The sequence below is a fragment of the Spermophilus citellus genome (assembly GCF_964194105.1).
Source record: "Spermophilus citellus genome assembly, chromosome: 17".
In the NCBI taxonomy this organism is placed as follows: Eukaryota; Metazoa; Chordata; class Mammalia; order Rodentia; family Sciuridae; genus Spermophilus; species Spermophilus citellus.
In genome coordinates, this window is record NC_138199.1 from 13,684,602 (window position 1) to 13,711,529 (window position 26,928).

The 26,928-nt window shown below is 49.9% G+C and overlaps 2 protein-coding genes across 19 annotated transcripts in view; one reads left to right on the top strand and one right to left on the bottom strand.

Moving 5' to 3' along the window:
• Window positions 1-26,223, bottom strand: CHD3 (chromodomain helicase DNA binding protein 3). Of its 13 annotated transcripts, none has more exons than XM_081271526.1 (40): window positions 25,895-26,223; window positions 21,240-21,352; window positions 20,607-20,777; window positions 20,255-20,376; window positions 18,719-19,002; window positions 18,378-18,508; window positions 18,082-18,232; window positions 17,659-17,852; window positions 17,122-17,355; window positions 16,745-16,948; window positions 15,972-16,183; window positions 15,155-15,286; window positions 14,699-14,798; window positions 14,097-14,288; window positions 13,744-13,944; window positions 13,302-13,439; window positions 12,899-13,020; window positions 12,568-12,741; window positions 12,299-12,440; window positions 11,946-12,077; window positions 10,952-11,069; window positions 10,612-10,736; window positions 10,191-10,422; window positions 9,697-9,863; window positions 8,522-8,699; window positions 8,034-8,099; window positions 7,361-7,446; window positions 7,070-7,203; window positions 6,382-6,526; window positions 6,047-6,209; window positions 5,432-5,553; window positions 5,174-5,306; window positions 4,962-5,063; window positions 4,642-4,767; window positions 4,173-4,281; window positions 3,849-3,981; window positions 3,291-3,532; window positions 2,100-2,263; window positions 1,726-1,852; window positions 1-1,258 (listed from the first exon to the last, which is right to left on the bottom strand). In XM_081271526.1, exons 1-40 carry the CDS (start codon window positions 26,163-26,165, stop codon window positions 1,018-1,020), a joined length of 6,333 nt encoding a protein of 2,110 aa, XP_081127652.1. In that variant the 5' UTR covers window positions 26,166-26,223; the 3' UTR covers window positions 1-1,017. The 13 variants fall into 13 exon arrangements, with proteins under 13 accessions (XP_081127652.1, XP_081127653.1, XP_081127655.1 ...); XM_081271527.1 differs by having other exon boundaries at window positions 18,082-18,220; window positions 20,255-20,379; XM_081271529.1 differs by having other exon boundaries at window positions 17,659-17,834; window positions 25,895-26,222.
• LOC308636232 (uncharacterized protein) overlaps window positions 24,650-26,928 on the top strand; it is a gene marked incomplete at its 3' end in the record, with an annotated part of 29,428 nt that continues 27,149 nt past the window's right edge. The window contains exon 1 of one of the 6 annotated variants that reach the window (XM_081271588.1): window positions 24,650-25,810. In XM_081271588.1, coding sequence (XP_081127714.1) covers window positions 24,994-25,810 — 817 coding nt within the window. In that variant the 5' untranslated portion in view covers window positions 24,650-24,993. The remainder of the gene's footprint in view (window positions 25,811-26,928) is intronic. The other 5 variants (XM_081271586.1, XM_081271589.1, XM_081271587.1 and 2 more) reach the window with 5 other exon arrangements.

The following is a 26,928-nucleotide window of genomic DNA, read 5'->3' on the forward strand; positions in this document are numbered from 1 at the left end:
GAAAGGAAAGTATAATTTATATGTACAACCAATAAACCTGATACAGAAGAGGGGACTGGGACAGACCAGGAGTGGGTGTGAAGAGACTGGGAAAGGGGCAGCAAGAAAGTGAAGGGGCAGAAATGAGGAAGTGGGAGGTTCGCCATGCAAACTGCCACTCCCCAACCCCTCCTAGAAAGGGGGAATGCCCACATCTCCCTAGCCTGCCCTCCACTATGTTGCTCTGGTCCCACAGGCAAGGTAGTCCCCTAACTAGGTCCCCCTGCCTGGCTCACATTTAGTCTGTAACCAGGCTTTGAAAAGGAAAGGTAAGTCCCTCAGGAACCTGAGTGGCAGAGTTGGGGGCTGCCCCCATGTCTGGCCGGCATATTCTCTCCCCGCCTTTCTAGGTTACCTGGGTTCCTAGATCAGATTGGGGAGCTCCTCTTTGGCTTGAGGGAGTATCGCCCAACCATTACTTTCTTTGTGGGGGTGGTCCTTGGTACCAAGGGAGTAGGGTAAGTTTCCCAACACAAGATGGCGGTACACAGGAGGTAACTGAGCCAGTGAATGGCGCCTTTATTCTGAGGCTGAACAGCAATAGACTCCCTCCCTCATAGCTGCTCCACCCTTCATTTGGGGAGAGGTAGGGGAAGGTAACATGCAGCCACCCTTCCTCTTCCCTTCTCCCTCCCAGGGCTCATTTTCATTCCTCTCTAAAAGTACCCCTCCTCTCTTTGAAGCTCTTCTTCCCACAAAAGTTCCTAAAGGCCAGGCAAGGCTAATCCCCCACTTCTGCAAGAGGTGAAGCTGATATGGCAGAGGCTCCATCTCTTTCCTCCTGACAACCATTTACTGGGAAGCTGTGTATATTTGGCAGTGGGGGGATAAAGGTACTTGGAAGACCCAGCTAACCATCTCCCACCCAGACCACTTCACACCAGCACAGCCTTCAAAGCTTGGTGGGAAAGGTGTATAGGGATGGAAAGACAAGGGTCCCTTCTTGAAGAGAGGAGTTATAGAGGGGCAAAGGGGCTTTTAGCCCAATGGCGGCCCAAGGGGTGGAGAAGATGGAGAACTGGCAGCAGGCCCCAGGGCCTGAGCAGGGGGTCGGCCTCTGGGACGGGGCCTGGGTGAAGGGCAGGCCTGGGATCCAGTCAGTCGTCTATACAGATCACCTCCCCGGCTCTGGGCTCCTTCCGATCCAGCCCGTCTGACACCAGTGCCCCCACCATTTCCTTCTCCTTCTTCACCAGCACTGGAGGGCCGTTGGTGGCGGCTGTTTGGAAAGGAGTAAGGAAAGATCAATCCCTACATTGCTCCCAAATGTTACTTCTGAACATTAATATACTCTTACCACTACCACTTCCCAATTTTCTTGGGTAAGGGTGGGAAGACCAGGGCGAAGCTCCCTCCCTAAGATTCTCCATATGACTGAATGCATGTTCCAACTCTCACTCTACCCCTCTGAATTCATGTTCACTTTCCCTTGAGGTAACCCAGATGGAGGAGGCTGGTATGGGAGATACCAAGCCACGGAACCACTAAAATACTGGGTGAGGTTTTTTGACAATGGGGACAGAAGAAGAGTTAACAAAGGGATGGGTAGAATGAAGCCCAGAACAACTCCATTCCCTGGTACTGGACACATGCAAGGAAATGAGATAGCTACAGCAGGACAAGGAAGCTGAGCAGGGATGAGGCTTGGCAAAGAAGAAGTGGGAGAAGCGGGAATTAGAAGCTGACCTGTGATGAAGGACCCTGCAGGCATCTGACTGTAATTGGCGCCTGCGGCGGCCAGGGCCCCTACGGGTGCGGCGTTGAAGGCCACCCCGTACCCCGGAGGTGTGGCGTAGGGACCCGGGGGGAAGGCCTGAAATAGAAAGCAAGCTGAGGTTAGTTAATCCATAGTCTTTAAGAGGAAAGATGGATGTTTGGGAACAAAAGCCACATTCCAGAACTACTGAGGGGTGTAACACAGGCAGGGAGACTCACTCAAGGGTGAAGACTGAGATCTAGCAGGTGGTTTTTCCATATGGTATAGGATTCTGATGGAAGTGTTTGTGTGTGTGAAGGAGGTGCACCGAGAGGGAAAACGAGTTAGGGGGAAAGAGGGTTACCGGTGTGGGGTGAGGCTCCGTGCCCTTGCTGGCCAGCCGGCTGAGGATGCTGCGCTCGGACATCTGAAGGCGGGCTGCGATGGGGGGTATTCGGGACAGCGTGGCTGGCAGGCGGGTCACGTCCGCCTTCATGTCGCTCAGCAACTCCTCCAGCTGGTTCAGAACTGGGGCCCGGGCCACGGAGAAAGAAGGGCAAGAGAAAGACAGGGAAAGAGAGAGATGGAGCCAGGAAAAGCGACAAGGAGTCAGATGGACAGATACAGTCAGAAAAATAAAGAGGAAGACACAGACATCAAAGAACCAGAGACAAGTGACAGAAGCAATAGAAGAGAGCAACAAAAAAGTAGACAGAAAAAGAATGACTCAGGAAAGTGTCAGGAAAAAGAGAGAGACCAGATCATCAGAGAGGACAGATGGAGAGAAACAAGAAAAAGGAGAAATGGGAGAAGAGAGAGGTAGGGGAGGATATTGGAAGACATGGGGGCGGGGAGTTGTCAGAACATCCCATACTGGAAGAGTGAGGTTGGGGGATTGGGGATGATGGGGAGGAAATAGTCAGGAGGTGTGGGAAGTGGTCAGTGGTATCCAAGGTTTAAGGAATCCAGGTTTTAATATGTAAGGGGGGAGGAGGTTAGAGGGTCAGCATTATAGATTCAATGAATTAGAACAGGGATCAAAGGGGCCAGGAGTCAGTCACTATACCAGGCAGGATTAGATGGTTAAAGGGCTTTGGTATTTAATCTATAATCATCAAGGTAAGAGGGTATGGGAAAAGGGTTGAAGGTCAAAGGGAAGTTTCACAGGATCAGAGGGTAGATGGGTGGTAATTTCTGCCTCACAGGGTGAATATGTGAGGGAATATGATCTGTGAGACAAGAACTAAGGACCTTTGTGGTGTATACATAGGCCAAGACCTCAAGTTGGATGGCATTAGCAGTATGACAGGTGTGTGAAATTCTACCACACAGGAAGAGGCTCTACTGTGTAGACAAGACACGCATCCGGAGGAGTACCTCTGGTGGGCACTGACATGACCACTATCAGGCATGGAAGAGGGCTGACTTGCACAAGTGCTAAAAGCTAAAAACTAAGGGGTCAGGGATAGGGTTAGAGGTCAGAGGGGGATGGTTCAGAGGGTAAAGGGGGTCAGAGGGGTGGGAAGATTTTGAGGGGTGCGGGGTGAAGACTTACGCAGCGTTGTGGGCCCTCCCCCGCGCGGGGCCGCCGCGGCCCTTACCCTTGTGCAGGACGGCGTTGGCCGGCTTGTTCCCCGCCAGCGACTCCTTGGAGAGGTGCTGGTGGCTCTCGGCTAGGCACTCGGCCTCGGCAAAGCGGGCGTGGAGGGCCATGGCGGGGTGCGCCGGCTCCTGTGACAGGTTCAGGTAGGCCGCCCGCCGCAGCTGCTCCTCGATCACCAGCGCCTGCTCCAGGAGCTGAGGGCACAGGGTTGGGGTGAAAGCAGGGCTCTACTATTCAGAGGTGAGCAAGATGATGGACCAGACACAGCACTGGAGACCCATCCTCCCTCACTGCTGGGCCAGGGTACCTGCTGCTCCATACTAACTGCAACCCCAGTGTCAACCCTGATTCAGACCTCAGTCCCCAACACGAAGTTACACTTTGGTCTTGGCCTCAAACTTTGCCACAACCCTCAAAGTATTAACTTTCCTTCCCTGGGTTCCAATCAGATCTGGTCCCAATTTTGACCTGTTTCTCTTCAACCCTATTCCTTTCTTCCCTTGTTCCCACCTTGAACCTCCGGGCCAGGAACTTATTTTTCATCTCCAGAAAGTTCCCCTTATTGGCTTCAGTTTTAAATGGTTCATTGATAATGGCAAATTGAGCATCATTCTGGATGTCCTGCCACCGTGCATAGCCGTGGCTGTTGATTAAGGAAAGGGGACCATCAAGGAATTTAACAGGGATATTTTTGGCTATAAATGTTTTTTCCTTTTGGTCTGATCTCCCCGAAGTGTGGTACAAGCCTCCCTTCCCTGTGTGTGGACTCATCTCCTCCTGTAGTTACCCTCTCTCCTGGTTAAGAGAATCTTTGGTACTTGTATCAAAGGATACAGGACAATCCCAGCCAGAAGCCAGTAGTCATGTCTTCGGTGCCAGATCTCATTGAGTTTCCCAGAGGAAATAGCTGCCCGTTCTTCATTCTGCCACAGGGTATGAAGCTCTGGAGGGGACAGCAGACAGAGGCATCAGGGGTTTGCAAACCACATCCTTCCTGACAGACAGGTATAGATGAGAAAATGAAAAATTATAGAGTACTAAAGTCTACTTAGGGGGAATGAATAAAGCTGGCTTAGAAGTGAGGAATAAAATTGATTATGAACAAAGTCATATTCTAAGATTGAGAATAAAGGTGAGATTAGAGACGTGTGGAGTTTGGCAGTACACTTAGGAAGACTTAAAGCAAGGATCAGATTCAGCATTCACCATTTTAGAATTAAAAGTAGCTTCAGGCAAAATGAGAAACCCTAGGAGTTTGGGCAGATCCCAGTGAGAAGCAGATACCAGGAAGAACCTCTCCCACCTGTGAAACCACCGTCAGCAATATTGAACATGAACCGTGGCTTCTCCACCTTCTCCTCACGGCGCCCGTTGGACCTTGGCTCATGAGGCCCAGGTCGAAGCTCCCGGTCCCCTTTTATATCTTCTGCTAGGGCAGACAGGGCAAAGCTCACACCTCAGGACACCTCCTTCCAGTTCCCAAAACTATTTACTACCTGTACTGTACTGGCCTTTCCAATAGCTACCCACCCAGGACCCAGGCCATTTGGTCTCCCAGACTCCACCTCCCCTGATCCCCTCAAGGACCCAAGCGTCCAAGTGTCCAGTCCTTCCACCCATTACCTCTCTTGCCCAAATCCCCCGTTTCCCCCTCCGGCCTCTCCCTGTGTTCCTGTCCATCCAACGGCTTCTCCTCCCCCCTTTCTCCTGGCGTCGACTCTGTGGCTGTGGGAGGGGGCAGGGGATAGGAAGGATGTCACCTTCATTCCCCTGACACCAGAAAAGGGAACTCCCAAATTCTAATCCTCCCATCACCCTTAGGGCCAAGCACCCACCTGACTTATCTCTGTCCCCTCGGTACCCAGGTTCAGGCTCCATCTCTCCAGGCACTGGCACTTCATCCTCTAGAGGAATCTTCCTTGGCTCCAGCCGCTCCCCAAGTGATGGGGCTGGGCTTGGGGCATCAGTCTGGAGGAGGATAAGAGAGTCAAGATCAGCCAGAGGACTGATTCCCAGGTACCTGGCTACTGAGATACATCTCCCAAGACCCTTCCTCCCCTCTCCTCAGAGGAGAGGACAAAGAGAAGGCATACCTCTGTCTCCATCTTCTCCCCAATTTTGCTATTCTTCTCTGGCTTCTCCTCCTGGTTGCCAGCTTCTTCCTTATCAAGAGGTGTCCTTATGCCATCTCCTTTCTCACTTGGAGCAGGAGTAGCTATAGGAGGAAGGCAGAACAGTACTATGGTTTGGATGTGATTGAAGTGTCCTCCAAGGGTTCACATGTTAAAATTTAATCCCCATTGTGAGGTACTAGGAGGGGGGACACTTAATCCAACCATGGTGTGTAGAGGAGGGTCTTTGGGAAGTGATCAGGATTAGGTGAGGTTATCAAGGTGGAGCCCCATGATGAATCCTAGTAGTTTTTAAGAAGTGGGCTAGAGATCAGAACAAACATGCACTCTCTGTCCCCTCCTCTGTGATGTTTTACCCTACTTTGGGACTGTGCCAGCAAGAAGGCCATCACCAAGTGTGGCCCTTTGACCTTGGACCACCATAATCATGAACTCAAACTCTTTTAAAAAGTTAGCCATAGGTTTCCTGTTATAATCATGCAAGATTGACTAATACAATGAGGAAAGCAGGGGTTCCATCTCTGACTCTTGACCCCATCTCTCTCTCTCTCTCCTGCCACCTGGAATCCTGATTACCAGGTTTAGAGGTGCAAGGACTATTGGTAGCAGAAGCCTCAGGAGTGGTGGGAGATGTTTTAGTAGGAGAGGAAGCTCTAGAAGAGCGCTTGGAGTCAGCGCTGGGATCAGGCATCAGCTCCGGCATTGACCAGCGCCCATTGATGTGCTCAAATTCCTGTACCTGGGGAAAGGTTATTGTAGAGACAGGGGTTAGCTCCAGGCACTAGACAAACAGGATGCTCTGGTCCCTTCTGTTTAAAACCAGCCTGAGCCCATAATTTGAGGACAGAAGGCAGAGGAAAAACAGAGCCTAAGTGGTTGCCCTGATTCTTAGGGTGAGGGAAGATTGATACCTTCTTCTTGACAAGAGACATGACTCCAATGCGGGTCAACACCTGCTGGCGACTCAGTCCCTCCCGAGGGACTCCATCAGCAAAGGTTTCAGAGCCATCTGCACCAGGCTCACACAAATGGCGCATGAACAAAGACACATAGGCCCTGAGGAGCATGGGGGTGGGAGGAAGGTTAGGGAGACTTAGAAAGGATTTAAGGCACAGATTATTGAACCCCTAAACCCCAACTCCCCAGGTACCTCTAGGGCTCTCATCCCCATGGGGCCTCTCAGCTCTCAGCCCTCCAAATCCTAACTCTCCCATTGACTTCTCTCTCTGTATATGTATCCTGGGCTTTGATACTTTGTTCCTGGGCCCCATCAGTCAGTTATTCATCCTTTCCACCAGCTCCTCCTGCCAGGTTATCATGGCCAAGTAAATGTGAGGCTAGGCCAGCCCAGGCGAGGCGCCTTCCTTAAATACCTCTCCCATGAAGGAGGGTGCCTGGCCCCTCTACTCTAGGCTCAGCTGAGGGGAGGTGGTGTAGGCTGAGCCCACCCCCAGGAAACTGAGCCAGGAGACACAGCATGGCAGGGTAAGTGGTGATCAGGTGAGTAAGATAACATCATATGGTGGCCAAGAAAATCAAAGTAACACCCAAAGTTCTTAACCCCTCAACTGAATCACCCCTGAATCACCCCATACTCACTTGAACTCCTTCTCAGTCTTGCCCCTCAGGTCTCGTACCAGCCATTGTGTGGTGAAGGCATCCTGTGGCGGCATCCCCCAGCGCATCACAGCATTGAGGAAAGCCTTCCGCTGACGGGTGTTGAATCCCAACACCTGAGGATAGGGCAAGAAGGCAGGGGTTATAAATGACCAGGTTTTGGGTCTTGGTCCTTTTTACTTCAGTGATCCAGACCTCAATTTTCAATTCTCTCTCCCTGCAGCCCTCATTCTCTCCTTAGAGAATACACAGGAGCCTGGGCCCAATTCTCACCTCAATGTTGCCCCCAACTCGAGCCAGCAGTGGAGGCAGGGGCTTGTCCTTCTCATTTCGGAGCTGCCTTTTTGACTGTCGACGCCCTGAGGATGGGGTGACCCTGATTAATAGATCTACCTCCTCTAAGACTCAGACCTCTTCCACACCCCTTCCCACACATCGAAACATAGGAATAGTTGTGTCACATTCATTTCTAATTTTCTTCCAACTACTTGCAGAACTATCAACCCAGTAAATCTAAAAGAATCAAGTCATGTCAAATATTTATTTGACACAGGCAAGATTCCTTGTGGAAAGGTAAAATGATGTAACCACTTTGGGTTTGTTATTTATTTATTTAATTTTGTTTGCAGGGGGACAGGGTGTTGCTATGTTGCCCGGGCTGGCCTTGAACTCCTGGGCTCAAGTGATCCCCCTCCTGACTCAGCCTCCCAAGTCACTAGGATTACAAGCATGCACCACCATGCCTGGCTGTAAACTCCAAATTTTAACAGTGGGGAGATTATCAGCATTTTTTCCTTTTTGCTCATCTGCAATCTAGTTTTTCTACCCAAAACCTCCCCCCGCCCAAAATAAAAAAAGCACTTTAATTTGTTCAAAAAGAGTAGGCCTAAAAACAAAGTTGGGAAGTGAAATGGGAAGAGCTGAGGGAGAAAGGAAAATGTGCCACCTTCAGGACGCTCGTCAAAGTCTTCATCTTCCTCCTCTGACCCTACTGAGTATTCTGATTGGTTATCTGTGAGGGTAGAAAAGACTCAGTGGTAACTCCTGGATTAGCCATGCTGGGACCCTTTTTGCTTGGATTTCTCCCCTCCACCCTGGCCTTAGCCCTCATGAGACACTGGGGTCACTGCCCACAGCCTGACTCTGGGTCATGTATCTTGAACTATTTGTATTCACTATTTGGTCCCAAGGCATCTTCTGCTCCACCACCCTGCCTCCTGCCAAAGCTATTCTAAGTAACCCACTGGTAGTTAAATTGCATGCCAACCCACCTACCCTTTGGGTAGTTTCTACTAATCCTTCCTAACCACTTTCTCTTTCTGCAGGAAAAGACCCTGACTTCTTGACTTCTCTTTCCCTCTAAGCAGACCCAGCCTCCAAGTTCCTACTCATCATCTCTTTCCTTCTCATCACCTGCATTGGTGCAGTCCTTACCTTGGTCCTCCTGAGCAGCATCGTTGTAGTTGACTTGCTTGCGAACCCTTTTGCCCTTGCCTAGGTTCCGGGCGAGGTCTTCCTGCTGCTGCTCATAGTGATGCCTCAGCAGCTTTTCCCAGTAGTCAGGGTCTACATTCTCCTCCTGTTTGATGATCTCTCGCTCGATCTCCTCAATCTAAAGGGCAGCAGAGTAAAGGCTGGCAGTCACCTTCCTCACTAGTCATTTGGCAACATCAAAAGCCCTACTCTCCTGCCTCAATCAAATCCTGCTTTCTGCTCCTAGATCCCTTTTTCTCAGCTCTGCTTCAAGTTTTTGGACATCAATCATTTCCTGTATCATTTATTCTATGCAAGGTACTTCTCCTATCTTTTTGTTTTTTGGAGGTACTGGGAATGGAACCCAAGATGCTTTCCCACTCAGATACATCCCCAGCCCTTGTGATTTTTTATTTTGGGTCAGTCTTGCTAAGTTGCTCAGGCTCTCATTGAACTTGCCATCCTCCTGAATCAGCCTCCTGAGTAGCTGTGATTTTAGGTGTCTGCCACTGCACCTGGTTCTCTGCCTCTTTTAGCCCTCTTTTCTAACTTCTTCTATACTTCCATCTTCCTCCTACATTGACTCAGGAAATACTCTCCTAGGTTTACCAGAACTTTCTATGTCCAAGTTTCTCTCCAAAGTCTGGTTTAACCTATTAGATTAATAATCTGTTTGACAAAAGGCCAAACATTCTGTCTGAAATGTGGAAGCTAACACACAATGGGTGGAGGGAATAGAAGTTCATTGGATTAGATAAAGGAAAATGAAGGGAAATAAGGGAGGTTGGGAATAGAAAAGACAGTAGAATGAATCAGACATAATTTTCCTATGTTCATATATGAATACACAACCAGTGTAATTCCACATCATGTACAGCCACAAGAAGGGGAAGTTATACTCCATGTACATATAACACGCAAAATACATTATAATATCATACGCAACTATAAAGAACAAGTAAAAAAATATTTTAAAAAAAGAAGTTCTTTGAGGTTCACTATTGCTCTTTGCTAGAGGCTAACATGAGAGAATAAATAAAAAAGAGCAGAGAATCCTACTTCCAAGGTTTGGTGAAAGGACACTGCCCTTGAAAGACGACCTGTGATAGACAATGCCTGGCCCCCAAACCTCTCACCTTGTCTTCTTCCCGAACAACATACTGTGCCACCTTGAAGGAACTGAGATACTCATTCATGTTCTGTACATCAGTATCCTCAGTTGCATCCTGGTTCCGGTCCAACAGCCGAGCAATGGCCTCATTGTCATAGTGGATCACACTGCTGTCCTCCTCTTTGTTCTCCCCTGGTGGGGATGGGGAACAAAAGAGAACTTGGGGTTCCAATCAGAAGCTCAGGCATCACCTTTTCAAAAATGGAGAAAAGGATATACTCTGGGGGCCCAGGAAGGAAGGCTTTTTTTCCTGGAAGCAATGTCAAGGGGTTTTTCTTTTGTTTGTTTAGGAGGCTAACCCTCCTCCAAGGACCACTAGAAAGAAGACTCTTCTTCCTTCACAGGCTACAGAGGAGTGTGTGCTTTTCTCCCAGGGTGGGCTGAAGTAGAGAAGTGCTCAAAGGACCTGGCTTCACGGAGCAGGGGCTGGCTTCAAGGAGCTGCAGAAAAGGCTCTCACCCTCATTTTCATCTTTGAATAGCTCCTCAGTGCCAAATTTGAGGATGTCATCAAGCTCCTGCTTGGACATAGACCCTGCCTTGGAGCCCAGCCCGGGCCGCACCACCAGGTGTGTCAGCATCATCTTTCTCTTGGCCACCTGTGTGATTCGCTCTTCCACGGATGCGCGAGTCACAAACCGGTAAATCATCACTTTGTTGGCCTGGCCGATCCGGTGAGCCCGGCTGAAAGCCTACAAGGATGAGAGAAAGCAGGGGTGGGCCAGAGGAATGGCAGGGAGAAGCTGCCACATGCTCGGGAAAGGCCCTCTCCACTCCCCAAAGAGGTTTATTTCTAAGCCAGCCCACAGCATGATACACTTTTCTGTGAACCCACATCTCCTTGTTGAATGGCACAGGGGCTCCAGGATGCACGTTCCCACCTGGATGTCATTGTGGGGGTTCCAGTCAGAATCGAAGATGATAACAGTGTCAGCAGTCGCCAGATTGATGCCTAGGCCCCCAGCTCGGGTAGACAGGAGGAAGCAGAACTGTTGGGCCCCAGGAGCTAGGAGGTGAGAATTAGGAGGCTAGGTTTTTCCTGTACCCAGTAGTTCTGTCCACCTGCTGCTAGATGTTCCTTGACTACAAATGACTATGACTCCAACTCAAAACCTAGGTGTCCAATATCCCCCTGTACCAGCTCCCCTTTTGTCCCAGGGACCTGGCACAGGTTTCTCAGGCCTTACACACCCACCAGCAACTAAGGGATCTCCCTCTTACCATTGAACCGATCAATGGCTTCCTGCCTCAGGGCACCAGTGATGCCACCATCAATGCGCTCATATTTGTAGCCTTCGTAGTCTAAGAAGTCTTCTAGCAAGTCTAACATTTTGGTCATCTACAGCAAGGGAAAAGGAAGGAGTCTGAAATGCCAAGGCGGTGGAATGGGCCTGTCTCTTCAAACTATCCCTTTACTCAAATTTGACCCCAAGCTTTACACCTGAACCCCTGCCCTGTCTTAAGCATAATGAGTGTATTCCCTCCTCCCATTCCCAGCTGCTCACTATTCTGTATTCTTGCCATATTCTCTTGATTAAAGACCATTTCTACTAAGACAGGTTCCCTGAGACCTAAGAAAAGGGTACATAAAGCTGGATGTGGTGGCACACACCTATAATCCCAGCAACTCAGGAGGCTGAGACAGGAGGATTGTGAGTTAAAAGCCAGCCTCAGCAATAGTGAGGTACTAAGCAACTCAGTGAGACCCTGTCTCTAAATAAAATACAAAATAGGGCTGGGGTGTGGCTCAGTGGTAGAATGTCCCTGGGTTCAATCTCTGGTACCAAAAAAAAAAAAAGAAAAAAAAAAACAGGGTTCATAAGATTTCTGAAAATCTGTACAAAATGATGTAACTGTATGTGCAGTTTTCTGGAGAGCAGAAGTGTAGCTTTCATAGGACTTCTAAAAGGTCTTTGTTCCTTGACCCCACCTACCAAGAAGGTTAGGAAATGGCACTAGTTCCAGAGGCCTCCTGGAGGCAGATGGCTCCACCGCACCCTGCCCCTAACCAGCTAAACAGGAGCTGGACTCTAACTTCCAAAAGCCTTAGGAATATAGACCAGAAGCCAGGAACGAAGTAGCTGTGCTAGGCACTCTTATGGGTAGAATCTCCTAATCCATCACACCATAGCAGTCATAGAAAAGACATCAAGAATTAAGGTCTGGCTAGGAGGGAGGAACAGAAAGCAGAAACAGAACAGAGGGGATGGGTCACCTGCGAGAAGATGAGCACTCTGTGTCCTTGCTCTTTCAACTTCCGCAGCATCTTCTGTAGTAACATGAGCTTCCCTGATGATTTAATAAGTGCTCCACCCTCATAAGCCCCACTGGGGAGTTTTGGGGACTCCTGAATAGGAAGCAAAAGGAAGAAAGGGTCAGGAAACATGCCTCCTTATCCTTACTGTGCCTGGAAAGCCAGAAACCCAAATCTACCCCACCTTTCAAATTCCTACTCTTCAAGGATCAATTCTTTGGCCTTCTGGTCTAGTTCCACCCTCATGCAATATGGTCTCTCCCAGGTTTTCAGAGTATTAGCCATTTTATCAGTTCCCTGCTCTTTGTATCTACCATAGCAGCCACAGGAAAGAGGTATGGGTGATTGCAGCACTTCTTAAGATCCATCATGATGTTAAGCAGTGACACTTGGTTCCCACCGCCTCGTGAATTCAAGGCCTCAAAATTTCGAGTCAGGATGTATTTGTAGTATTTCCTAAAGACCAGGTCAGGGGCAGAGAGGAGATATATAGAGGAAGCAATTATGATATTGTATTTGGTCATTAACTCCTGGAAAGCTACCACCAAATCCCCAACCCCCAGTAGCCTGCTTTATGTCTCACTTCTGCATGGGGCTCAGCTCCACTCGAACGATGAGTTCTGTCTTGGCTGGCATATTCTTAAAGACATCCGCTTTGAGCCTCCGCAACATGTGCGGTCCCAGCAAATCATGCAGTTTCTTAATCTGGTCCTCTTTGGATATGTCAGCGAACTCCTCCAGGAAGCCTTCCAAGTTGCTAATAGACAGGAGGAAATAAGAAAATGAACAACTGTCAAATTCTTTGACCCCAATCTCAGGCTTTATTCTCCAATCTCCATCTAAGATTCATTCTCTACCAGCTCCCGAGCCTCTGTGGCTTTCTCTATGCAGACTACCCTTAGTGAGCAACTTACTTAAACCTCTCTGGGGTGAGGAAGTTTAGCAGATGAAAGAGTTCCTCCAGATTATTCTGCAGTGGGGTTCCTGTCAGTAGCAACTTGTGATCTATCTTATAGCCATTGAGGACCCTGAAAAACTAGAAAATGGGGCAAAAACAGGCAGGAGAAAAGGCTAATCAGTGACAAATGTTTGATCCACCACATTGACTGTTCCCTTCCCCCAACTCCTTCTTCCCTCAAAAATCAGAGAGGACAAATCCTTAGTCTTCTCCCTCCTCTAGGCAAGACTTTCCCTGAGAAGTTCCCAGGAACTCTACCTCCCAGAACTTGTTTTTTATTTGTTTCATTTTGTTTTCAAAGACCAAGGCAAGTTGGAATCCACAGTCTCAAATTTCTCAGGTCTGGGACTCTCACTCACCTTGGACTGGTTGTTCTTGAGTCGATGGGCTTCATCCACCACAAGACAGGCCCAACGGATGGAGCCAAGAGCTGCCTGATCAATGGTGATCAGCTCATATGATGTCAGGAGAACGTGGAATTTCACCTGTGCCTCCCTCTGCCAACACAACCACTGCATGTTCAGCTGCCACTTGATATCCATGCACCTATACCTCCAGCCCTCATTCTTTACTCAGATATTCTGTGCTCCAACTTGGGACCCCAAGCAGAGGTCACTGAATATGATCCCTAAACTTTCACCCACCAGTCCAGCACACAGATCCATGGGGGTCAGAGGCATGAGAATAGGTGGAAAAAAGGATAGAGAAATGCAAATGGAGAATACAGGAACTGAATTACTGGTTGAGATATAGAAATGACAGATCTGAGGGTCATAAGAGATGTGAGGTAAAGGGGCTTACCTTCATCTTAAAAGCTTTCTTGCCGCCTTTGATAGCATTGTCCTCAAAAGAGAACTCATTCTCACGAATGATAGCCCGGCTGTCCTTGTCACCCGTGTATGTCACCACGTAGAACTTGGGTGCCCACATCTGGAACTCCCGCTCCCAGTTAATGATGGTAGAAAGTGGGGCACTGACCAGGAAGGGACCTTTTGTGTGGCCCTAGGAGTCAAGGGTGGGGAGCACATTAGTCTAGGCTCCAGAGTATACAACCCAACCTTCTATCTGCTATGTAGGTCCATCCTCCACCCCACTTCCCTATTCTAAACTAGGTCTTAGCCCAGTTGCCCACTTAGAGGCCTAGAATGTAACACCTCCTTATAGAGTGAGTAGAGGAAGACGATGGTTTGAATGGTCTTGCCCAGCCCCATCTCATCAGCCAGAATTGTGTCGGTGCCCTGGGCCCATGAAAAACGTAGCCAATTCAGCCCTTCCAGCTGGTACATGTGCAGTGTTCCTCCAGTAGCTGTGATAAACCGTGGCTGAGTCTCATATTTCACCGTAGGCTGTAGAGTCAAGAAGTCAGAAAGATCAAGGGAATAGTCAGGGCTCCTCTGGTCTTGGTCTTCTCCTCCCTCTCTGGCACCAGTATCAAGTTGGATTATAATTCTCTCTGCTATGTCCTGAACTTATCAAAGTTCTAGTCTTTAATTCCTCTCTTCACTCCTTAAAACAACATGCAGCAGCACCATGAGGAAAGGCTAGATGGTACAAGAGCCCTACTGGGCTGCTATCTATAGTAGCTCTCACTCTTATGCCAAAATTCCTAGCCTCTCTCAAGACAATGCTGAACACCGAGAGAAGAGCTACTATTCAAAGAAGTTGCTGAAACCCTGGGAAGCTGTGTCAAGAGTCCCATGAAAAACTTCAATCACCATGGCTCCAGAAAAGAGAAAGGCCAGCTAAGAGAACTTACATCATTAGTAGGAGAATTGGGAGGCCCGTCACCCTGCAGTTCCTTCTTCTTCTTCTTATACTTGCGGGGTTGGGCAGGGTCCTCCCCCATAATAAGTTCTCTGGGAAAAGAATATGTCTGAGTGAGGCCTAGTCCTTGAAACCCCTCCCATTTTCCTGAACCCACTGTCCGTACCCTAGATTTTCTTGTATTTTTTTCTCCCAGTCTCTATACCATCACTTTTTATACTTCACCCTGAAAGCTAACCTTCTCCACTCCCAAGCATCCTCTTACCTATTGCTCAGGACAGATCTTATTTCTGTTACTTGTACTGGTTGTTTCCTGACCCCACCCAAACAACCCAGCCCAGGTTGCCACTTCCCTAAACTCTAGCTTGGCTGTGTCCCTACTTCATCCTCATTTAGCTTTCAGGTGCCATCCTTAATCTCCCTCTAATCCATGACCTGGTTCCCTCACCGATGTCTCCAGTAACTTTGCTTATGGTCTTCATATTCAGGAATGTTCATTTCATCTTCTTCCCATGTGGACTGGTCATAGGGCAAATCCCTCCATTTCACAAGATAGTGGTAATTCCCTTTTTTATCCACACTGTGTACCAGGAGGAGGAAAATAATCACAAAGAGCAAGAAGTCCTGATAAACACAAGTATCAGCAGACATGAAGCATTTGTCACCTCACCCTCAATGGCAGGCCAAAGGAAGGGAATTCAGAATGATTTAAGTACTATGCTAATCTTTTAGGATGGCAGGTAAATATCAACTTTCACAAAATATTCCTGAAGAATCCTCCATCCTTCATTCTTCCAGTTAGTATTTACTGAGCATCTATTATGTACCAGGCACTATTCCAGGTACTAGATCCAGCAGTGAACAAAACAGACAAATGACCCTATCAGAGAGCTCACATTCTACTGGGAAGGCAGCAATGAATATATAACATAACATTAAGCAGTAATAAATACTATGAAGAAAAAAAGAATCTGGATGAACTGTGCTTCTCATGTTTTATTTTCTTGCCCCCATTCCCAGACCCATGTGGGAATCTCTTATGCTATTGGGAAATTAGTGACAGCAAAGACAAATGCTGGGCTGGACTTTCCTCCTGGGTTCTCCTACCCCATACAGGAAGCTAGGCCAGAAGGCTAGAGCTTTAGCAGGAGTAATCAAGTTTCATTCAGTCACTTAGTCTATTAACAGATATTAACACAAGATCATCTCCACAGTAAGAACAGTATCATATCCCAGATTGGCCTTCCCACAGACCAAGGACTCACCTGTGGTTGATGATACGATGGACAGTCATCCACTCTGGCTTGATGCCGAAACGATAGTACTTCTCCTCCATCTCTGCATAGTGTGGATCTTTCACCTTGCGCTTGTCACTCTTCCCATCATCCTCACCAGAGCCATAATCCAGGGGCGGAGGCTCATCCATGTCATTCTTCCGTTGGTAGTTTCGGTACATTACCAAGTGGAAGATTTCCAGCTGATGCACAGAGAGAAAGAGAAGAGATAGTCCCAACATCCAGAGAGGATGAAGGGTGACAGAGAAAAGGCCTGCTGGGAGAAGAGAATGACTTTAAAAGAGAATAGATGAGCAAAAAAAAGCCAATGCCAAAGCAGGAGAACAAATAAAATGAACAGATGGAATAGTCAGAAGACAGGGCCTGGGTGGGGCCAGGAAGAGCAAAACACAGGCAGAGAATATGGTTATTAAGAGTGTGGATGGGCTAGTACAGCCCAGGGGTAGAGAGCTTGCCTAGCCTTTGCCAGGCCCTGGGTTTGAATCCAAACACACACACACACAAAATTGTGGAGATTGATAAAACATGAAATTAAATAAAGTGAAAAAAGGCTATTTTATCTCTAAGGAAAGAAAGCTAATGAAAATGAAGAGAAAGAAGACTGGAAACCTATGAAAACCATGGAAGTTGCAAGGATATGAGAACAGAAGCCTAAAATGAAAGAAAACAAAGGAAATGGAAGACCAGAGTAGAATGGCAGTAATCAAGGTCCCAGAAGGGGGGCAAAAGAAAGGCTCTTGTACCTGAAGCTCCTTGGCCCAGGAACAGTGCCAGTAGGATAGTCCTACCCACTTGACAAAAAATTCTCGCTCAGATCTGCCTTGAAGAGGGCGGGGGGGTGGTACATCTGGATTCCCATCTGCCTGTTGAGGGGCTGGCACTGCCACAGGTGGCTCCCCCCATCGCCAATGCAGGATCTTCTGCACACGACCCTTCAGCACTGGACACTTCAAGTTGGACACACATGAGAATGAAGAAAGGCAGAAAGAACCCCTTGTTAGGAGAAGAAAGGTGCCAGAAGGGGAGGGGGCAGAGAAAGGAAGACCTAAACATCTGGGCCCCAGAGATGGACAAAGGGGTCAGGCCTCATGGTAAATGCCAAGAAGGTGGTTCTACTCACTGTGCATCGGGGACACAGCCATTCACCATTGGGGATGTCAGGCAGGGGAGGGTTCAGGCAGTGGATGTGGTAGGAGGATATGCAAGCGTCACAGCACAGGAGCTCCCCACCATCCTTGCACACACGGCAGTACTCCATGTGATCATCCTCTTCCTCCTTTTCCCCTTCCTCCTCTCCCTCCTCTTCATATTCTTCATCTTCCTCCTTGGCCTCCCACTGTACCCCCTCCTTCTCCTAGAAGGTCAAGTACAGACATAAAGGAAAGGATTAAGGAGTGAGACGGGAGAATAGAGGCAAAAACAGGATGCCTGAATCCTAGAAGTGCAGAGAAGACTGGTGGAAACTAAGGAATAGAACACCCCAATTTCCAAAAATGTTGACTATGGGGGAAAAGAGATGGGGGAAAGCACCCAATTAGGATCCTGGATGCTGAGACATCCATTACTGAGGAGCCCAGGCATTTGGGGGTGAAAAAGAATAACTGAAAACAAGGAGGAAAAAGAGGTGGGTGGGTTCCTAGGGGCATGAGGTACTCACACAGTGGGGGCAACTCCATTTGCCCTCAGGAGCCCGGTCAAGCTCAGGATCAAGGCAGACGAGGTGGTAGGCACGAGGGCAGGTGTCGCACAGAATAATTTCCCCACCCTGCTGGCACACCTCACAGTAATCCTGGTGATCCGTCTCGTAGCCATCAACCTCCTCCTCCCCGGCCACTGCAGGACAGCCCAGGACTGTCATATACCCCAGTGAAGGCAAGGGGAGAGAGAGAGAAAGCACAAGCGAGAGAGAGAAAAAAGGGTATCCAGGGAGGAGGGAGGGAGGGAGGGAGGGAGAGAGAGAGAGACAGACACACACACACACAGAAGAGTTGAGTAAGAAGTCAAAATTGGAAAGAAGAAAAACGGCAAAGGGAGGGAAAAAGGCAGAATGACAGACTCACACAGAATAAGCACCCCTTACCCTTCTTCTTTTTCCTTCCTGGCCGGCCTCTCTTTAGTTTCTTGGTGCGGATAGGGCCATCAGGCCGGCCTGAAGCACTGTGGACACTGCCACTGTCCAGGTCTGATTCCTCAGCCTCTGGTTCAGGGCCCTCATCACTCTGAAAAACATACTGCCGGTGGTTGTCAGTGAGGTAGACTTGATTCCACTCCCCTCCCCAGGCCTTGGGGTCCCAGGTCCAGCTTCCCTTATAGACCTGTCTCTGGACCCTAGCCCTTGATGCCCAGGTATTTAGCAGAAACGAAGGGGTCACTCACCGAGCCTCCCTTTTTCCTCTTGCTACCAAGCAGCCCTAGTTTGATTTTAAGTGGTGCCATCTTCTTTCCCCGAAGCTTCTTACGTCCATCAGGCACTCGGGGGCTCTTACTCCGCCTCTTATGGCCTGGACCTGAATGAGGGTAGAAACGAGGAGAGAGAAACCAAAAGTCATGGCACATCCTGGTAAACAAAGGTCATGGGGATTACTCTGTGGGCTATGGTTTCACTAAGACCCTCTTTCTGGAAAATGTTTCTCTTCTAGCAACTGGGGCTGGGAAGGCAAGAGTTCTAGGCAATTTGGAGGGTGGAGTGACAGTGGTTGAATAAGTGCGTTTCCTACCTTTGCCCTCTTTGGTTTTGGCTCTTCGGATGGGTGGGGGCTGGATATCAGCAGCAGGGGGTGGTGGAAGGGCAGGGGGTCCAGAAGGTACTATGGGGGTGGCTGAGGAGACAGCAGCTGACACCTGCTCAGCCACAGCTGCTGCTGCTGCTGCTGCTGCCGCAGCCACAGCAGCTGCTGACCCCTTAAAGGGGTTGTTGGCGCTGAACTCTCTCCACTTGGCCCCAAGGATGGTCATCATCTTAGACATTGGGATCTTAGGATTCTTCTTAGCAATTAGGGGCCTGTAAGTATAGAAGCAGAACTCAAACCCTTCACAGATGGTCTAGGAATACTGCCATCTTCCCTCATCAATAGTCTATAGGATTCCTGGGTGATAAAAATATATTCTATTAAGAAAAAATCAATTTAAATAATAAATAGGTGAAAGGAAGTTTAAAAAAAACAGTAAGAAAAAAGCAAAATAAAATTTCAAAACCAAAAAAAGCTAAAAAGAATAAAGTAAAAAAGAATAACATAAACTCAAATGATTTACTTCTGTATACTATTTCACAGTTTAAAACACTTTTATATAATATCTCATTTCATTTTCACAATAATTCTTGCTATAATTCACTGCATTTTACTAGTTAAACTCATGGAACCTGAAAAAAGGTTCCAGTAGGAAGGAGTCTGATAAATGAAGATTTAATAAATAAGCAAAGCAAATTCTGGAACACTGATGGCCACATTGTTCTGCTCTGCTATAGGGTGGTTAAGCTCTTGTGAAGACATATGTGGCCCTGAGTGATAACAAAAGCACCATCTTTAGCAGTAAGGTAAGTGAAACTTTACTAAAGACAGCTATCAGTTAACACATCCTGGGGCTAGATACCAAATGTACTGGGCTTTGTACTCATTATCCCATCATATCCACAGATTCCTGTCAGTAAAACCATTATTATTCCTATTTTACAGGTGAGGAAACTGAGGATCAAAGAAATTAAGTAACTTGCCCAAAATGAGACCAGGGCCTGAACCTCACAACAGCTGCTCCCAGGATAATAATTTCTGTTAAAATGCCTCCTTCCCCAAAAGACTATTCTATACTTTGAAGGCCATTGTAGCTTAGGCCCACTGGCAGCAAAGCATTCTCCATTGTTACTGGGACTTAAGGAAGGGGCAGAGACTCGATAAATGAGCAAGGGAAATTCTGAAACAATGATGGTATCTCCCAGAATGAGTTTAAAGAAGTCATGGAGGGGAAAATGGGAATGCTGGGCTAGGAAAGGACTCATTGTATTCTGCTGCTAGACAGTTCCCTAACCTAGGACTGGAATCATGATCTCTGTCCCTCACGCCCCTCAGTGAAGTATTCTTAACTGGAATCCTAGGATACTTAGGAGTCCAAGAATGCCTTGAAATTATGGTGTGAAATTTTGTGAGCATGGGCGAGAATTTCTCTGGAGAGTAATTTCTTTGCAATGATCGGATTCCAGAGGGAATCAGGATCTCCCTAAAATTGTCTGTTCAGGAGGACTCCCAGTTCCATCCCACCTCATGAACTGGCTGAAGGCTTTGTAGTTGGTGAGTGTGTGGTAATCCTCCTCAGAGAACACATGCTCCACGTCCTCTAGGCCCCAGGTCAGAAGTAGAGTTGCTGATGACTTCTGTTCCACCTGCTGGGTAGGGGGAACTTCAGTGAGGTGGGCACTCCCCGGGCTCTCTCCTGGGCCCCAACACATGCCTCAGTACTTACCTACCAGCTTCTTGCTCCCTTCTCTAGTCCAACCCTATCCCTCACAGACTACGCCTCAGGGAATTCCCTTCCTGCTCATGCCTGTTTCTCAGATGTTAGATATGCCTCTCTAATGCTGACTACTCACCCTTGCTCTCTAATCCTACTCACCTTTTGGCCCCCATCACCCTCCCCCTTTTTCCTCCGCTTTGTCTTCTTTTCCTTTTTTTCTCGGTGCTTCCGTCTTCTTTTCCGACCTGGTCCAGTTCCATATTCACTACCCCCACTCTCTGACTTCTCCCGGTACTCATCTCGCTCTGAGCCAAATTCTTCCTCACTGTCCTAAAGAGAGAGAAATAAAAATAACATTTATTCATCCTTACAATGTGCCAAGAACTGTTCTTAGCACATTACATTTTATTTCCATCTTCATAACAACTGTATAATAACTGATTCATTTATCCACTTTACAGATGAAGAAACTGAGGCACAGAGAGCTAAATAAATTGCCCAGGAAGACAGAGGGGTCTGAACTCATACAGTTTTCCTCCAAGACTGCTTCTGTTGGATGTTAGGGCAAGTCACATGAATAATGACCGGGCTCTTCACCAGGTTGTAGAGAGTGAGGTTAGGGTCCTAGATCCAAGAGATATAAAGTAATGGGGTGTGGGTGAGTGTGAGGGGGGTCAAGCCTCCTTGACTTCAGGACACCTCCCTACCTGGATAATCAGGAAAAAAGAAAATGTGATTCTCTGGGAAAGGTCCCTGAGGCTTTCCACAAAATTAGGAATCCCTGTCACTTACAAGTTTCTTGCGTTTGCGGGGTTTGCCTGGCTTGTTTTCCTTCTGTTTCTTGGGTCCTCGCTTTCTCTTCTTCACACCCAATGCTGAAGGCAGCAGCCGAATGTCATCCTTATCTTTGGAGCAGAGAACATCAGAAAACATAAGCCTCTAGGTTCCTAATCTCTAAGGCCCTTCCACACCCCCTTCCCCACTGCCTCAGTCCCACTCTCTAGGAACTGGGCATTAACTCCTCCAAACCTTGCTGCCTTTCACTGGATGCAAACCAGAGTGTGTTGAGTACTCTGGGATGCTCTGGTTCTGAATGGGAGGTCAGGGGTCAGAAAGGAAGAACGCCAAACCACTCCCTTCTCTCCCCTCCTACTAACAAGGGACCAGGCTCCAGGCCACGGGCTCTGACTGTGGCAGGTCCTTTCAGTCACCGCCAGGACTCCTCCTGCCTTCCCCTCACTTCGCCAGCTGGCATCCTGCCCAGGAACTGGGGGAAGCCATGCCCAGCTGCTGGCCTGGCCTGACCCCAGCACTTGGAGTGGGGAGACACAAGCTGGCAGCTCTCTAAGCCAGATGCTGAGAAGGGAGAGCCAAAGGTGGACACCTGGGTTCTCACACTAACACCCTGGGGGCTGACATGCTTTTTGCCAAGAGGGAGGCCTCTATTTACATTTCCTGGGATAATCACCGGCATCTTGTCACCCCAACATAGTCCTAGAGGAAAAGAAATCCTCAGCCAGTCATTTTCATTTCTTGCCCACAGGATCATAGTGTCTGCCTGCATTCTAACCAGAGAGGAGGAAATCTCCAGAATTCCCTTAATGATATACCTCCTCCCTACTAACTTGAAATCTGCTTCCAAATCTATTCCCATATTCTTGCTCCCTTTGAGAACCCAGGGGCTGCACCCTTTATCCCCTGATTTTACTCTTCCCCTCTATTCTTTGTTCCAGACATCCTGATCCATCACTATACAGACAACCTAGGAGTCCAAATGAAACAAAGATATAGGTAGACAGAGATGCCCAGCATTTGTGTTCTCCAATGTACACACACTCACGGGCACAAATCCAGGAGTCAGCCTGTACCTGCTTCTGCAGGGCAAGATCCTTGACTCTCTCACCAGAAGCCTCTGTCAAGTGGCCCTGGGCAGGTTCTTCCCTGAGCCTCCTCCACCCCATACTCCATGACCCCTGCCAGTCTGCTGAGGCTTGAGAGCCAGTGTTGCTCCTAAACAGGAAGAGGATGTGCCATACAAACTGATGCCACACAGACTGGGCCCCTGTTAGCCTCTGGCACCTAAGCACTAGACTAACCAGCCAGACCTGTCTTGTCCAGGCAGAAGCAGCTGCTGCAGGAGGGGAAAGCCTGGGTTTGGCCCAGACCCTTGCTCTAGGACACACAATCCTCTTTCCCTCAACAGCAAGGAAAATTAGCCACAATTAACAACCAGAGGCCTGGGTTTCCATTCCCTCAAATTCCTGGCACCTCCCTCCTTTCACACTACTTTTTCTCCTAACTCTGGCAACCTGTGTCCTCTTGCGCTGAACCAGGAGGACACTCTAGCACTGGCTGTGGATGTGAAAGGGGGCTGCCTGCCTAGGACCAGGGTGTGAAAACCGAGGTGGGGGATGGGGGGGAACTGTAGTAGGAAGTCAGGAGGACGCCAGGCTCCCCTGAACCCCAGGGACTTGGGTTAACACGAACATGGAAACGGAGGCTGCCGGGGCAGTGGCAAGGGCAGGCCAACTGGCGAAGGATCAGGAAAGTGGCCTGGGTCACTCCCAGCTGGGGGTGGGGGCCCGCGCAGCCTGTGAACTCCACTACCCCCCCCCGCGCAGCAGGAGGTTCCCGAACTTGGACGGACGTCCGCGGCGGGGAAGGCAAAGGAGAACGGGCGAGGGGAGGCAAGGGAGGGTAATAAAGCAAATCTAAGTCCTAACCTCTGTCTCAGCAGCCACTCAATGCTGGCCTGGAGCCCAGACTCTCCCACATCCCAGCTCAGATCTCGGGAAGGCGGGGAGGGAGGGTGGAGCCTGGCTGCTCAAGCCCGGGGGAGGAGCCTGCGCGAAAGCCTCGCCTCCCACCCGCCCCTCTCTCCTAATCTCACCATCAATCTCTCACACATATATTTATTTTTTCTCAAATTCCCCTCCCTCCCCCACAACGAACCTCCATAATAGGTCTGCTGCACATGCGTACTGCACGCAGGGGGTGGGTTTGTATTTTCAGACCTTTTGCAAAGAAACTACCAGAATTTTCCGCACCACCCACAATCGTTCCCCACCCCCACCTCAAGGAATCACATCTATATATTATGTTATATTATTTCTCTAGACTTGCCAGAAGGGGGAGGGAGAAGAAATGAGTTTTTTTGGCTTCCTGCTCCCTTCCCCCACCAACACGAGTGCTATTATTTTAAACGTTTAACAATGTAAGGAGACTGGAGCGAGGGGGAAGGGATAAAATTGGTCTTGAGTAAGAATGTAAAACAAAATGGTGAGAATCAAAGCAGTCGGACTGAAAAACAATGGAAAGCTCTCAGATGTACAAATTCATGTTCCAGAAAAGGATGAGGGAGGGCAGCCTGAGCAGATCTCCTCTGAGGAGGCTTATTCTCCCCACACTTAGGTAGACAGAGATAATGAGCAGGCTAAAAATATTTTCCCAAAGTTTTACCTCAGAAAGTCATCTGAGGGGGTGTATCTGGGTCACTCATTTGACTCGGAGGGCTGAAAGGGAGATAGCATTGCCCAGGGAGAGAGGAGAGGTGGAATTTCACTTTAGATGTAACACTTTAAAAGCGTCTGACGTTTCTTCACGATTCAGAAAGCAAAGAGGGAAAAGGGGAGGGAGTAGGACACAAAGACCCATCTCAACCTTAGATTCTTTCATGCGCCCCTCTCTCTCAAACCCAGATCCGGGATCAAAAACACCCAAATACCAGATTCCAAGTTCAGAATACAAAATAGGTGAGGGCTGCTATTCCCCTAACTCACCTGACATCCTTTCTTTCCCTCTTTCGGCACCTTGCTGGAGGCAACCCTACAGGCAACCCTTTCCCCGCGACTCTTTTATTTCTTTTTCCTCCTGTGAATTCTGCCGGCTGGCTCTCTGGGATAACTTTTTAAAAACTTTTCCCTTTATAATACAGACAAGCCTGGGGGCACAGGGAGACTTTAACCAGTCTCCATTAAACACACACCCCCACCCACCCACACAAGAAAGCACTCCCTCACTGCCTCCTCAAAGGTTGCCTCAACTAGATAAGAACATGTGCCACATAAGCCACACGGATCAATATGACAGTTTTACAAAGAGCATGATGGTAGACGTTTTGAAGTCTGGAGCATCTGTACTGCTCTGCAGTCCCCAAGCAGCGGGTGCAGACACCATAAGGCTCACCTATCCCAAGGAAGCCCCAAAATCCCTCCACGAGGAGGGTGTTCTGAAGGGAGCCACTGCTGGGCTCCTGATGCCAGGCAGCAGTCTATCTCCATCACTCCCGGAGAGTGCCGCCCAGAGCGCCGGGTGACTTGTCATTCAGGGAGAGGGGTGCTGAGTGATGGTCAAGCTGCAGACCAGCTGGGTGGGCAGGTTACGCCCCCCCCCCCAGCATGGTCAGGATGTGGGTGGTTTGGCCAAAGAGTGACAGTGAATGGCAGCCACGTGAGAGTCACAGCTGGGCAGTTCGGCCAGCCCAGACTGACAGGAGAAGGGGAGAGGGGGCCGCACTTGACACAAAAGAGCCCGAAGCAGAAGAGAGATGAAGGGGGTGGGGCCGGGGACATCTGGCTCCCCACATTCCTCTCGTCCCCCAATCTTGACAGACTCTCACGATTCCCCAGCTGGGGAAGTGGGGGGTAGCTCAAGTCTAACTCCAGGAAGTGGTCTGAGTGGAGTGTTGCCGCTACCTGCCTCGAGTCATCAGCCGCCCACATGTACGCGACCCCTTCCCCGCGTGCCACCACACGCCCCAGAGCTGGAGGGCACCGAAGTCCCCGCAGGTGGAAAGGGGTCCGATGGACACTGTCATCTTTCTGCCGGCCCAAGTACCGAGTGGAGTGGGGTGGGGGGTTTGCTCCACACCACACACAGAAACCTCACCCTGCCTCGGTGCAACCCCACCGGGGTCGCAGCCCGAGGGGCGCTCGTTCGGCCGCCCCTCCCCCACGCGCCCCTCCCCCCACGCAGCCGTCCGGCCGCCAGGGTCTCCGCGGTCCCTCGCTCGGCCAGGGAGGGGGTCCTGGCTTCGCCTCGGCCGTTTCCTGCCTACCCCCTCCCCGCCGAGGGTAAAAAAAGAAAAATCTCCTCCTCCTCCTCCCCCGAAAGCCGCGACCGAGTGGCCCGGTCCGCGCGCGCAGCTCGCGCCCAGCGCTCTCCAGCCCGGGCGGCAGCAGCGGCGGTGGCAGCGGCGGCGGCAGCGGCAGCGGCGGCGGCGGGGGAGGGGTGCGGCGGGGGAGGGGAGGAGGCCCGGCCCCGCGGCCGCCGCCGCCGGGACCGCCGGGACCGCCAGGACCGCTGCAGAGCGCCGGCCCTAGACGGTGGCCCGCGCCCCGGATTCTCCTCGGCTCGGCCGCGCGGTGGGTGCCCGACCCCCCGCCCGGCTTCGCGCGCCCGCGGCTCCTACTCGGGCTGGGGGGGGGGGAGTCGGGGCAGCCGCTTACCTGGCGGCGGGGGCGGCGGCGGCGGAGGCAGCGGTGGCGGCGGCGGCGGCGGCGGGAAGAGGTGGCAACCGGGGGGGCTGTGGCGGTCGCGGCCCCGGTCGTGGCCCGGCCCGCGCCCGAGTACTCCCTCGTCGTCGTCCTCCTCATCGTCCTCGTCGGCCGCCTCCACCTCCTCCTCCTCTTCGTCGCCCTCTTCTTCCTCCTCTTCTTCCTCCTCCGACACCACCATCTCCTCCTCCTCCTCCTCCTCGTCCCTCAGAGGGGAAGCCATCCTGTGGCTCTGGCCCCCCCACCACCCCCCCACCCACCGCCCGCCCGCCTCCCCCACCGCTACCACCTCCTCCTCCTCCTCCTCCTCCTCCTCCTCCTCCTCGGCGGCGGCGTCCTCCTCTTCACCGCCTCCCCCAGCCCCCCAAACCCCCGGGCCACCCCCCTCCAAAACCCTCACCCTCGGGGCCGCCGTCTGAGGAGGGGGGCCGAACCACCCCCAAAAATGTTCTTGGAAAATTTTGAGGAGAGACTTTTTTCCCCCTTCTCTTTCCTCCCAAGAGAACAAGAAAGGGGATTTTTAAAAAGAAAAAAAATTATATATATATATATATGTATGTATATATATATATATATATATAAAAGTTTTTGACTTCTCTCTACCCCCCTCTCCGTTGCTTTAAATATATTTAAATTCTGAGGGGGGCGCTCAGAAATATTTCTCAGAGCTGAGGCACTAAGATGGCCGCCTTGAAATTATTTTTAAAACAACCCCCCCTCCAGCACCGCCACCCCCTCCATAAAGAAAGAGAGAGGGGGAAAAATCCCCTTTTAAAACAAAATGGCTGGCTTAATATTTCATTTTTCACCCCCCCCATTCTCCTCCCTGTTACACCCCCATCTCCAACCCTCTACCCAGAAACCCACAAATTTCTTCCTTTTTTCATAACTGATTAGTGCACAGATTAATAGAGATATTTTCCTTGTGTACTGAAGTGTGTGTGTGTGTGTGTGTGTGTGTGTGTTGGGGGGGGCATGAAGGATTT

Excerpts from the sequence above, each read along its gene's own strand:
- CHD3 (XM_081271520.1), bottom strand. The coding sequence starts at position 26,165 with ATGGCTTCCCCTCTGAGGGACGAGGAGGAGGAGGAGGAGGAGATGGTG. Across the intron at positions 16,184-16,744 it reads CCTGGGCCAAGGAGCTTCAG|CTGGAAATCTTCCACTTGGT; the intron begins GTACAAGAGCCT and ends TCTGTGCATCAG. Across the intron at positions 8,100-8,521 it reads TGCTGCTCAGGAGGACCAAG|ATAACCAATCAGAATACTCA; the intron begins GTAAGGACTGCA and ends CTACCCTCACAG.